The 12,023-nt window shown below is 44.7% G+C and overlaps 5 protein-coding genes across 5 annotated transcripts; 2 read left to right on the top strand and 3 right to left on the bottom strand.

Annotated features, from left to right (window-relative positions):
- The first annotated feature begins 71 nt into the window (after positions 1–71).
- Positions 72–844, top strand: LOC131262073 (transmembrane protein 17A-like). The gene is made up of 4 exons (XM_058263993.1): positions 72–117; positions 200–303; positions 371–484; positions 563–844. Exons 1-4 carry the CDS (start codon positions 72–74, stop codon positions 842–844), a joined length of 546 nt encoding a protein of 181 aa, XP_058119976.1.
- A 207-nt stretch (positions 845–1,051) lies between these two features.
- Positions 1,052–5,178, bottom strand: LOC131272363 (uncharacterized). Its single transcript, XM_058274075.1, has 6 exons — positions 5,038–5,178; positions 2,486–3,029; positions 2,359–2,414; positions 2,153–2,280; positions 1,947–2,088; positions 1,052–1,259 (listed from the first exon to the last, which is right to left on the bottom strand). The coding sequence occupies exons 2-6, from the start codon at positions 2,637–2,639 to the stop codon at positions 1,092–1,094; spliced, it is 648 nt and encodes a 215-aa protein (XP_058130058.1). The 5' UTR covers positions 2,640–3,029; positions 5,038–5,178; the 3' UTR covers positions 1,052–1,091.
- Positions 3,500–5,192, bottom strand: LOC131272362 (uncharacterized). Its single transcript, XM_058274074.1, has 2 exons — positions 4,292–5,192; positions 3,500–4,222 (listed from the first exon to the last, which is right to left on the bottom strand). Exons 1-2 carry the CDS (start codon positions 5,158–5,160, stop codon positions 3,637–3,639), a joined length of 1,455 nt encoding a protein of 484 aa, XP_058130057.1. The 5' UTR covers positions 5,161–5,192; the 3' UTR covers positions 3,500–3,636.
- A 749-nt stretch (positions 5,193–5,941) lies between these two features.
- LOC131272328 (putative inositol monophosphatase 3) lies at positions 5,942–7,710 on the top strand. Its single transcript, XM_058274027.1, has 3 exons — positions 5,942–6,587; positions 6,667–6,933; positions 7,008–7,710. The coding sequence occupies exons 1-3, from the start codon at positions 6,077–6,079 to the stop codon at positions 7,265–7,267; spliced, it is 1,038 nt and encodes a 345-aa protein (XP_058130010.1). The 5' UTR covers positions 5,942–6,076; the 3' UTR covers positions 7,268–7,710.
- A 221-nt stretch (positions 7,711–7,931) lies between these two features.
- Positions 7,932–9,017, bottom strand: LOC131262064 (transmembrane protease serine 9). Its single transcript, XM_058263981.1, has 3 exons — positions 8,930–9,017; positions 8,645–8,816; positions 7,932–8,574 (listed from the first exon to the last, which is right to left on the bottom strand). The coding sequence occupies exons 1-3, from the start codon at positions 9,015–9,017 to the stop codon at positions 7,932–7,934; spliced, it is 903 nt and encodes a 300-aa protein (XP_058119964.1).
- Between the last annotated feature and the right edge of the window lie 3,006 nt (positions 9,018–12,023).

Below are 12,023 nucleotides of genomic sequence, written 5' to 3'. Positions count from 1 at the left end.
TGCTATGGAAATGCAATGGGGCTTCAAACAGTTATCGAACTAATGGTTCTGAAACTCAAAAAAGATAAACAATGAAGGAAAATGATAAAACTATTGCAAGGAAAAGCGACTATGAAGGTAAGTATGCAATTACATTAGATACTACTCGTTTCTCAACGTGGTGCTCCGTGGATTTGCTTCTTTTGCGTTGTTATTTTAGAGGAGGAAGTGATCTCCAACATGTGGGTTCAACTCTTGATCCATTTCAATGTCTACTTCGCCGGAATTTGGATTCTAGTGACAATCATATTTTTAAACTATGAGGTAAATGATCTATGCTACGAGGTAAGCGGCATGAACAGAACGTTAATAATAAAATTATTTTCCCCAGTTCACCAATATTAATGAAATCGAAAAAATACTGTCCATCCTCTCGCTCATCGTCGCAATACCGTTGGAAGTGGTTCGACTCTATCTAGGCTTTACAGGGAACCTTATGAGCGCGGTAATATGACAAAAATGACTCTTATGAGTGCTAGAAGCGACCGCTTCTAAACAAACATTTCCATCCGGCTCGTTTCAGATACCAAGTTTTGCCGGTTTCCTCATACTGTCGTTCCTCATACAACTGCCACTGCAAGTCTATCTGCTGATGGCCACACACACCGTAAAGCACCTGCTACCAACCGTGGTGCAATCGATTGCGACCGGTACACTGGTTCTGCAGATCGGAATAGGAGTTCCAGCGATGCGAAAACTGTCCGCCTTTCGAAGGAAACAGTTCCAGCTGGAACGATGGCATTATATGGGCAAGAATGGTGCAACTGAGCGATCCAATTCAAAATCTGAAAGGGTTGTTGAATAAACTAGCTTTTAGTGGTTTTGCTACAAACCTTGCAAATAAGTTTTAATTATTTACTGACTGTATGATCATGGATTTTAAGCTTTACATTGACAACAACTATGGTATCGTATCGGCTGATCACTGAGTTGGCGGGTTAGTCCGGTTATATTTGCTGCATTATCATAGCCAAAATAAGGCAAAATTAAACTTCGCTGTACATTGTTATATTTAAATATAAATATACTTCCTCTTTATTGCAGTACAAATTCTACGCTTTGTAAGTTCTATGTAAGTCATGCTTCGTGTAGAAATCATTCAGGTGGGTTAAATTTGCTCGGAAACCCTCAAGAAACTCCTTCAACGCCATCAAATTGTCCGCGTTGGTCTCCGTTGTGCCCAGTAGCGACGTTCGACTGGGAACGTACAAATGAAGCAGCTGTATAAATAGAATAAAACGTTTAATTATTTTTCGCTCACAATAAAATTGAAATTTTTTATCAAAGTCTTCTCAAGGCCTGCAACATGAATGCTTCCATACTAGCACTTACACTGTTTTCAGGGCCAATTCGTCGGCATCAAGCTGCTCTTTGTTGGTAGTATGCAGTCAATTGCACGCGCACGGTTTTTGTTTGGTTTCGTTAGGAAGCACTTTGGGTTTGTTAAGTTTAACTTTGCCATTATCGGTAGCAACATTGGCGCGACAACAACGCGACATTTTCTCGTCGCGTCAATGTTGCTACCGATAATGGCAAAGTTAAACTTAATAAGCCCAAACTGGTTCCTAACGATGCCAAACAAAAACCTTGCGCGTGCAATTCACTGCCTACTACCAACAAAGAGCAGCTTGATGCCGACGAATTGGCCCTGAAAACAGTGTATTAGTGGCGCATGGTTCGTTAACCGTCAGCAAATGTAATACGGTCTGGAACCAATTCAACTGACTTAATATGGCTTCTACAGTTGGTCAACAGTATCGTTTTACAGCCCACCCATAACATAACGAACCTCCTGGCACACAAAAGAAGCACACCATTATTATGTGTTTATCGTACGTTGGCACTTTCAACGTATGGTAACGAAAAAACCCCGTCTTATCGAAATTCACACTTCCGAAGGGATTTACCTGAAAGGCTTTCTGGGCTAAAAATCCATGATACGGCAGTAAACACGTTTCGTACGCTTCCCGGAGGTGCGGTTTCACCTGTTCGCTACGCGTTTCATCCGCCAGCATGTTGCGAAAGAACATTTCAATCATTTCAAACGCCCTGTGGGTGAATTACAAAGTGAGTTTGAATGGTTGCCGTAATATTGGGAAAAAATACAACCTACCTTTTGAGCCACAGTAATCCATCGGTCACCGTATCGAACGGAACATCTTTGCCGTTCGCATCTTTAAGAATTAAATCCTCCAAGTACATGAACAATGTTTCATTTTGTTTGAACTTATCAGCAACTTTCTACGAAAAAAATCAAAAGTTTCCGTATCACATGATTTAGAACGTCAACTGCCAGCACAAAGTTTCACACAATGTTACCTGTACATTTTGTCTCATGTCTTTCACGACCGGGGAAAAAAGTTTACCAAAGCATCCTGTGTGTTTAAAAAATATATAGCTTAATCCACTCCATTCCAAAGGCAATCAGGAAATAACACATACTTACCCATGGCATCTATGATCTGATTCGACGCTTCGATGAAGTGTCGGGTGTCTATTTTGTAGCCATTGGTCTCGTCGATCGTTGGAAAGGGTTTCAGCTGGCGGAAGAGGATCTTTGCCTCACAAACGGCTAGGTCGGTTTCGTTTTCGCTACTCATCGTTCGTCACTTTTTATTGAGTGTTTAAAACGCGGCTTCTATTAGCACAACGAACTGAACCAAACAGTCCAAGAACTCACCGGTTACTACGGGAACCACGTCTTCAGGCGCGTCGGAACCGGTCTACGGTAGCGAACTGGTTCGCGCGCTTCTATCTTCGAACGCGATCTTCCGACGACTACAGGTCCAGCGGTAGGTTTGGAATGTTTAATCTTATCAAGCAACACCCTTTTCGCCACTTATCAAAAACAGTTTAGGAGTGCTGGTTGCTTTCGTTATCGCAGGATGCGTGTCCGCGGTACGGGTCACAGTGCCGTCCCTCAGTGTCAAGCACTGCCACCGAGCAGTAATGTGCTATGTGAATCAAGTTTCGAATCGAGCATTGCATATCTGTAAGAATGGTAGATGGGGAGAGTGTTCGGATCAGAATGGTTGATGTAGCATTAAAATCACGATATGGACGCGATAAATCGAAAGTAGGACCTAGCCAGGCGGGAGTCGTACATAAATAAACGAGATAAGATTGCAGGAGGTAACCCCCACCGTTAATTTGCTTAGGTTGCCTTCGTCGGAAAATAATGGATGCAATGGATATGAATCGATATGAATGAAGTGCTCCTATATAATTTTTATGAAATTGTTCGGAACTGCAAGAAACATCAGTATGTTTTAATTATCAAATGAAATGTACCAGATTTTCCTGAAAATTTTTAGCTGGTTTTAGAAATATATTAAGAGATCTGTTGAATAACAAAAAAATGTTATGCTGTGGTATTTTTTGAATTACCTACTATAAATATTCAAGCTTTTATATTTTTTAACATGACTAACATAAATTCTGTTTATTTGAGGATGTTTGATACATTGTTTTATAAAGCATACCCAGCATGACCCACTAGATCGTTGAAATGTTTCAATTTTTCGGATTAATAGGACAATATACTAAGAAATCTTTCCCTCAAAATATACTGATGTATAGTTTTATGGAATTTGTAGTTTAATTGATACTGCTTAGGTCCATTTTTAAAGTGCATCCAACTGCATTCATCGCAAAGAGGGTTCGGTCTACAAATGTTGAAAGTTTCGGAATCGTAAAACTAGCCGGACACTTCGCTTGCGGAAAAGTCCAAAACTTTTGCATCATTCCGTTTGAGGTAAGCCTGACTTCCACCAAGACGATCGGTGAATCGGTGCTGGTAATCGTTCTTGTGCTGTGTGCATAATGCAACATTTCGCTACCGTTATCATCCGGATTAGCAAAACTGTAATTAAACCATCGATGATGGTTCAATGTAACGGCGCTGTTGAGCGCGAAAAAGATTCCGTCGTTACATTTCGATTCCAATCGCTCCCGGAAAACGTCACCCGGTCGCTTCAGCTGCGTAAGCTTACCGGTCGGTCCGTGTGGTCTTGTTTCTATCAGTCGTTTTGGGCCAGTAGCGGCACTCGAACCGACGAACACGTTGTCAATCCCGTCCAGTCCGGTACCCATAATGGAACTGTCTGGTGTGTGACCGAGATCGAATATGTGCCCCATTTCGTGGCAAACCGAGCCAAGGGTTGTGGCGTAACAGCCGCCATACCTACAACGAATCAATCAATTTACTACTGATGTGCGAAATATGACGACGAAGGGGAATTCAAATAATTACGTTCTTCTGTAGTTACTATCGTCCAGAAGTTTATCACAGTCGACTGGCCGCTGGGAAGAAAAGGCATCGCATACAGCCTCGAGCGTAGTGGGCCAGGTGTACAGGCAACCCGTCCCAAACAGGGCTAATCCACCGCCTCCGAGGGCAGCGTGGCCGGTAGTTTTCTTCCGGATGTTCTCGTACGAGTAGTCCCCATCGGAGATTCCTTCGAAGCGTGTACTGCTCAGAAAGGCAACTATTTTAACACGCTTTAAATCGTACTCCCTGCACTGCACTAGCTCGGATGCGAAGTACTGCCATAATTCACCCTCCGTCATGGTGGTCGAGTGTTCCAATTCCAGTGAACTTCGGAACGGTACGCAGGAGGATCCGACGCAGAACGTCTTACGGCCGAAACCATTTTCATGCAGCTTCTCGGCGTACAAACATTGGAGCAGTTCGATGGCAAGTGTTATTTTCCGACAAGCAATAACACTGTCGTTTTCCTTATCCGTGTCGTACGACTGATAGTGACCGGTGTGTCCCGCGCATATGATATATAGTGGCACAACCGTATATCGACTGGACGGTGCTGTGTAGCATAAGGTCAATGATTTTGCCCCAACGCAGTACGCCAAAACTATATCATTTTGACCGACGTGTAATCGTAAAAGTACGCGAAAGTAAACTGGACCAGGGGACTCCCTCTTCACGCCGTCTTCAATAGTGGCCGAATATGAGATTGGTTGATGATGCTGGGAAAATACCTCTAGTTTTGCGTTCGTGCACCGATTGCTAATCTTTCCTTTCACCAGCACAATGGGATGGTGGAATGTTTCAATGTTTTGCACATTTGTTACTTCCAAACAGTGCACCGTCGTTTCACACATTTGAGCTACGAATCGTCCACCGTCGGATGTGGAACGGGTTATGATGACGTCATGGAATGAAATCAGCTGTTCCTTGCCAAAGCTGTCTTGTTTGTTGTGTCGGAGTGAATTTTAATAGTGGTTAGAATAACCATTAAGCGGGTTGTTGTATAGTTTATTTAATCAGAACGTTATAAATTATAAGATGATTGTAAGAAAATTGACATAAAAAGTACGAAAATATTCATTCTGGATAACATCATTCCTCGAACGAACTACGATTGCTGTCAGTTTAACTGACAGTATTTTTCCAATGTGGTGATGACCGTCTTGAAGGAGAATCATATTACGAGCTACCAATCTTTTCACATCGAGAGTAAAAGCACTCGGTTTAAACTCTCGCTCACATGGTTTAAAACCCGGATGTTAACGCCAAACATGGATTTCAATTTCTCCACCGTCCAGTGTTTCTCGTTTTGAAACTATTGTTCTGTAGTAATCTGAGAAAACGTTGCTTCCTATTTTGATCTTTGAAGCGTATCAGGGGTTATCATGAAATCGTCGTTTCGTTTTAGCGGTCGCTAAAGGCGCTCATTCGTCGCTAAGGGTGCTCATTTGTTCATTATAATGAACTTTTAGCGACTGAAATGAACAAATGAGCACCTTTAGCGACCGCTAAAACGAAACGACGATTTCATGATAACCCCTATCATGCGACAACTCCCACACTTGACCATCTCTAGTCGGAGGTGCTTTCGTCACAAAAGGTCGATTGTTTTGAAAAACAGTGGGGATCGAGGTGGCACAGCAAAGTAAAAGGGAAACATTCCACGCCGGACGTAATTACCAGCCGAAGAGCCTTTGCGACAAAATGATTTGAATACTCTCGGTAGGGTAGTGCATTCTGTTTGGTAACAGCGAACAAAAACGAGCGAAAATGAATTTCGGAAGATCGATACGCATCAATAAGTGCGGGTTTGTGATACTGGGCGTGCTATTTACGTGCATACTGTACTATCTGTGGAGCAGTGGAACAAATAACGTCAGCTATACGTTCGGTAAAAATCCGAATGAAATCAACCTACGGAAGCTGTTGATCGGTTCTATTCAGGCCGCCCAGCACGGTGGCTTCGAGGTGGTGGCCGTCTCGAAGTCGCGGGACCTGCACGAACAGAGCAAAGGCAAAACCAAAGAAGGCGCTAACAATCCCGTGACAGATGCCGACTATCGATCGAATTGTGTGATGAAGAACGGGCTACTGCGGATATTTCCCAAGCTGAAGATTATCTCGGAGGAGGACGACCGGCAGGAGCAGTGTGCCGATGTGCAGTTGTTTGATCTCGATCCGACTGTCCTCCACGAGAGCGCTACGGTACCGGATGAGAGGGTTAGCATAGACGATGTGGCCGTGTGGATTGATCCATTAGACGCAACGCAGGAGTACACAGGTAATGACGTTTTCCAGTAGATCAAGTTGATTTAGCCTTTCGAATTGTAGCTCACTTAAATTATCTTATTCTTTTTTAGAACGTCTCCATGAGTACGTGACTACTATGGTTTGTGTAGCAATCAAAGGAGTTCCGACGATCGGCATCATACACAACCCTTTTCTCATGAAAACCACCTGGGCCTGGCGCGACCGGGCTCTATCCGAGTCTCTGCTGAACCTTAAATACGATGCCGACGTTAAACACCCGACTATCATCGTCTCGCGTTCTCATGCCGGCGCCGTAAAGGAACAATCGAAGCAGATATTTGGAGAAAATGCTCAGGTTATAACAGCCGGAGGAGCTGGTAAGTACAAAGCTTCTACAGTTCTGTTCGAATATGAAGACCTTTCACCACCGTTTCCATATTCATTTTTCTAGGGTTCAAAGTGCTCCAAGTGATACAAAACAATGCAACAGCCTACCTACACACGACGCACATAAAGAAATGGGACATATGTGCCGGTGACGCGATACTCGGTTCAATCGGCGGAAGGATGACCGATTTGCACAATGAAAATATCGCGTACCAACGCGACGCACCGCCACTCAATTCAAATGGTCTGTTGGCCACCGCGCTAACGGTTACACACGAAGCGTACATCAAGCGGATAGTGGATAGTAAAGTTTTCATCCCTTAAAAAGCGGAGACGTTATACCCTGCGAGTGAATCGGAAGCCGGATAGTTTTATCATCTATCCGGTATGATTTAGATTAACAACCATTCTTTCCAACGCTTTCGCCTTGTCGAGTGCATCACAAACACGACGAAAGGAAGCGTCAATTACGGGCTCACGTTGTACTGTTTCCATCAGCAATTGTTTTTCGTCGTCAAAAAAGAAGCACAGCTGGTCTCACTTTTCCTTACGGATAGAAGTTTTATTTTTTTCAACTTAAGGCGAACGTTATTTAAATGTAGTCCAATCAGGTTTTATGAGTAGTGGATTCACCTAATTGAATCGTAAATATATGCTAAAAAAGAATATTGCTTTGCACTCGTCGTGGGAATTATTTTTAAGTAGAAACTTTTATCATGTGGAATATAACAACTTAAAATAGACTTTTTCAATTCGAAGACCAAAGAAATTAATTTGAATGTTTTTTTCTTCTGGAGAATAAATTTTCAGGAGTTCTATTTGAAAACAACTTTCATTAGTAAAAATATTTAAATTTATTTGCTTCTTAACTTTACAATCAACAACATTTGTACGCGTGCAGGATCTTATGAACCTATTATTGTAAATAATTTAACAACAAACTGGAATTTTTGACTAGAAAAAGACACCGTGGGTCCAGAATCTCCCATTAGCTTCCGTTAAACCGGTCAATCACAGTGACAATCCAGCCAGCGTACTCACTAACTCGCGTGTAAATTCCGGGAAAGCCTGGCCTGGCGCAACCAATACCCGTCGACACGATACCGATCAGCACGTTATCGCTCGTCACTAGCGGCCCACCAGAATCAGCCCAGCACGCATCAACCCCTCCCGTACCCTTCCCTGCGCACAGCTGCGTACGCGCGATCGTGCGCGATCGGTTCCCACGCCGGTACATACTTTCGCACTCCTCGTTGGGGAACACATCAACCACGGCGCGCTGCAGAGTGTCCGCTTTGTCGCCGAGATTACGATTTTCCTGCTGCCAACCCCAGCCTGCAACGACGGCCGTCCGTCCTTCAACACGGGCCGATGCGTCCGCACCGCTCGACAAGCAAATCGGACGCACGGTGGGCGTAAAATCGATCCGTTGAGTCATTTCCAGCAGCGCAATGTCGTTCGACGGCTTGTTGCACACATAGCCCGGATGTGGCACGATCGTCCGCAGGCCCATCTCGTACGCACCGTCCCCACCGAGGGCACGATCGATCCGATTTCCGGCAAACTCCGACATGCGGTACAGCCCAAGCACCGCCCGTATCTGGTTCGCCCGGAGCACCTTGTTGACTGCACTGTAGGGGAAGGAGAAATGAACCACCATCAAGGGAACTGAAGTTAAAAATGCACCGGCCTCATACTCACCTGCATACACAGTGACCCGCCGTTAGCAGCCAACGATCGTTGACGATCGACGCTCCGCAGTAGTGACCACCGCGTTTGGTAAGGCTGGCGATGTAGGTAATTTGACCCCGGCTCGAGTCTAATCCACCGACGATCCGTTGTTGCTGCTGACCACCGCACGGAACCGACGATACTAATAATCCCCGTGCGCGATGTTCCGAAGCACCGTGAAAGTGAAGCGGCGAGGAAAAGGAAAAATTAACCGATGCTCAGAGAAACAAAACGAGATGCGCGATTCAAACTTACGACTTATCTGCCCTTCAATGTTCGTCAGCTGGCTGAGGGTCAACACAACCGACGCCAGGCACCACCGCATCTGGACGGCCACGAGCATGGTGTCTCAGGTTAGCAACGTTCCAATCAAACGGCAAAAGATATGCGTGTCCCGAGCCCAGCCGTGTCTTAATGGCTGCGCTGGTAATGCTCAACTCGCATTTATCATTCGACGCCGAGCACATTTTATACGAACCCACCAAACCCGGGCGCGCGTAAAAGCCATACACACAAAAGAACCGCCAAACAGATCGACAGAAATTCTTCACCAAAGGCGCGCAAGTAGGCGCGGATGATGCAGAACGGATACGCGACAAGGATCGACAGCTACGACGCGCGCGCGCGCTCGCGTATCTTCTTTTCCCGATCATCGAAGCAAGCCGATTGTTTGCTTCCGATGCGTGCGTATGTGTTCCATCCGCGCTGCCATGTGCGTCGCCCCCATGGGGCGGTAACGAGCGAGCGGGAACGCTGGATGTTTTCGAGCGCTTTGCCCGGTACGCGTCACCTTCGCCGGTGTCAACGATTGATTAGTAGCCGGCATCGGGGGGTGGATGGCAGCGTAGTGTACACCGCGTGCATCGGATACCATCTTCCCCGCGGAATCCAAACTCGCACACTACTCGCGTGATGATTTGCTCTCGCGACGCGGATATTGTTTAGCCTGTTTAACCGAACGCGCCGCACGTGCTTAGTAGTAGTTAGCACACACGGGACACTATACTCCGTCGCATGCCGTTCGCGGGAAATGACCCCATGACAAAGATCGAACGAACGAAATGCATCCTCTAGCGTGAACCCGATGAGTAATCCGTTCAGCGGAGAATGTGTTTCCTTCTGTTATTTTTGCACACCCACCCTTCATCCAAGCAACCGCTGGTGCAGATGGGTACGGCATCTTTTATGGTGCGTCCAACTTAGATCGGCGTGATCGGTGGTTCCACGTGCGTTGCCACAGGGGGATCGATGACGGTTGCATATACTGCATAGGATCGTAATCAGCGGAAGTTGCATTGCATCCAGTGCGAGGGTTATTCTCGTTGCGTTGCGTTTTGTGTACAAATCGTTCAAACAAGCCCGTTGAAGGTTTCCCGCGGTGTGATTTCGTGACAAGTGTTGCCCAGGATAAGAAGTCGTGCAATCGCTCAGCTTGGTAAGAAGTCAATGGCCACGACCACCCCCGCTCTTTCTTCCTCCGCTCCCGGGCTACGCTTTGACCGACGATATCTAAGTCAAAAATTCGCCACCAAAAGTCCACCCACCCCCGAGGTGGGGCGAGGTCATCGCTCTAAACGGATGACCATATTTGCACTACGGTGGTTTACCCACGGTTCCGACGTGGGGAACAAGAAATTTACTGCGTGTTTAACCACCGCGATGGATCGGTTCATGGGCACACCAAACAAAAAAAGCCATCGTACACGAGATTCCTAGATGACCCTCCCGGATGTCGATGACCGGTTAACCGAAATGTCGCCACTGGCGAGGGTTCGGGTTTCTCGCTAAATAGAAATGAAAATAAATCAACGCAATATTTTGGTAGCTCAAAGCGAAAGATGCATACTGGCCGTGGTGAACCTGTTCCGGGCCTGCAGTTTGATGACCTTAATATTTATATTTATGTTGGGTATTATCTAAAAAAAGAGTATTTTTTCCATCGCGTCAGTAGTGAACATTTTTATGGTTTGTAATTCTACCACATCGTTAATTTTTGAGACAAGTTGTTCAAAATCATTCAAATATAACTTGTATGTTGCCTTACTATTTTGTGTTCACTTATCACATAATATTCTATCCATCTACGAATGGAAGACGAAACAATAAATAAAAATATTGGACTATGGGATCAAGCTGAATTTAAATAGGTTGTTTTCCACAAAATCTTATTCTTCTAGTTGCAGTTAGTTGGATTAAACGTTCACCTTGTTTTTTTTTATAGACGAAACACAATTTATCCACCTTCACGACTGCCTTCCGCAAAAAGTGAGGTGCGTATTCTAGTGGGAAATTATGGACCATTACGATAGTGATGTAATTGAACAGTTTGCGACGGTACAAGTGTTTGGGTCGATACAAAAATCGTTCGTCGTTCTTCTATTGCTTTCGGTTGGCGAAACAAATACTCGTCATTCAGCTTCGACACTCCTTTTTATCCTTGTCGATTGCTAGTTCCGAAGGTGTTTTCTATCGGCGAGCGATTCCCGAGCCCTATAGGACGAAGGTCAACGCACGTGGCTAGCATAAACCTGCTGGCTTCCGTGTCGGGAACCAATTCAATACAGTTGCGTACCATAACAGTGCGTGCCATTATTGTGGCAAACAACTGATAAAATGGATGTTTAACTTGCTTCGAAAAATAAATCCTTAGTTCAGATTTGGCACAATCATTAGATTTCCCTAGACGTCTTCTTAACGATAAAGGTTGCTTAAACTAGATCAAATCGTTCCAAACAAATGGCGGTACCATGGAGATAAGACTGACTGTATGCGAACTGATGCAAAGAAAACACAACTCGAAGCTGAAACAATCACCCCGATTGTGACTTGCTTCGCGGCAAACCCTTTCAAGTGTAAGGTCGCCAACCACGTGTAGAGTTTATAAAGTTGGCTTGTGCACATCCAGCAGCGTCCAACATGCCCGATTGTCTATCACCTCAGCGACACTTCGGTATAACGATGTAATGGTTTCCGTATTGCCGATATCTAATACCACCAATTAGCCATTCCACATGCAACAAAGATTATAATCGTTTTGCCCGCAGTCCTTCCCTTCACATTGAAGTAACATCCGGAATTATTTCTGAGTTTACACGCGTATCTCTAACACCATTCCATTGCAAGATGTTGGTTGTTTCTTGTGTTTCAATCGAAAGCGGCAATTTTAAATGAACCACAAATATGATGCAAATTTGTTCTTAAAGTACCCATATTTTTCTACGATTATATCTACCTGGCACTATATATTTTTTCGCATCACTTTCAGACATAACGCAACAAAAATTTGATACAAAAGTACGAATGTAAAAAAAACGTTTTACGAACTATAGTATGATATTTTATAGTGCGA

This window comes from Anopheles coustani, chromosome 3, assembly GCF_943734705.1.
Source record: "Anopheles coustani chromosome 3, idAnoCousDA_361_x.2, whole genome shotgun sequence".
NCBI lineage: Eukaryota > Metazoa > Arthropoda > Insecta > Diptera > Culicidae > Anopheles > Anopheles coustani.
Note: the sequence above shows the minus strand (reverse complement) of the source record. Positions and strands in the feature narration are given on the sequence as shown.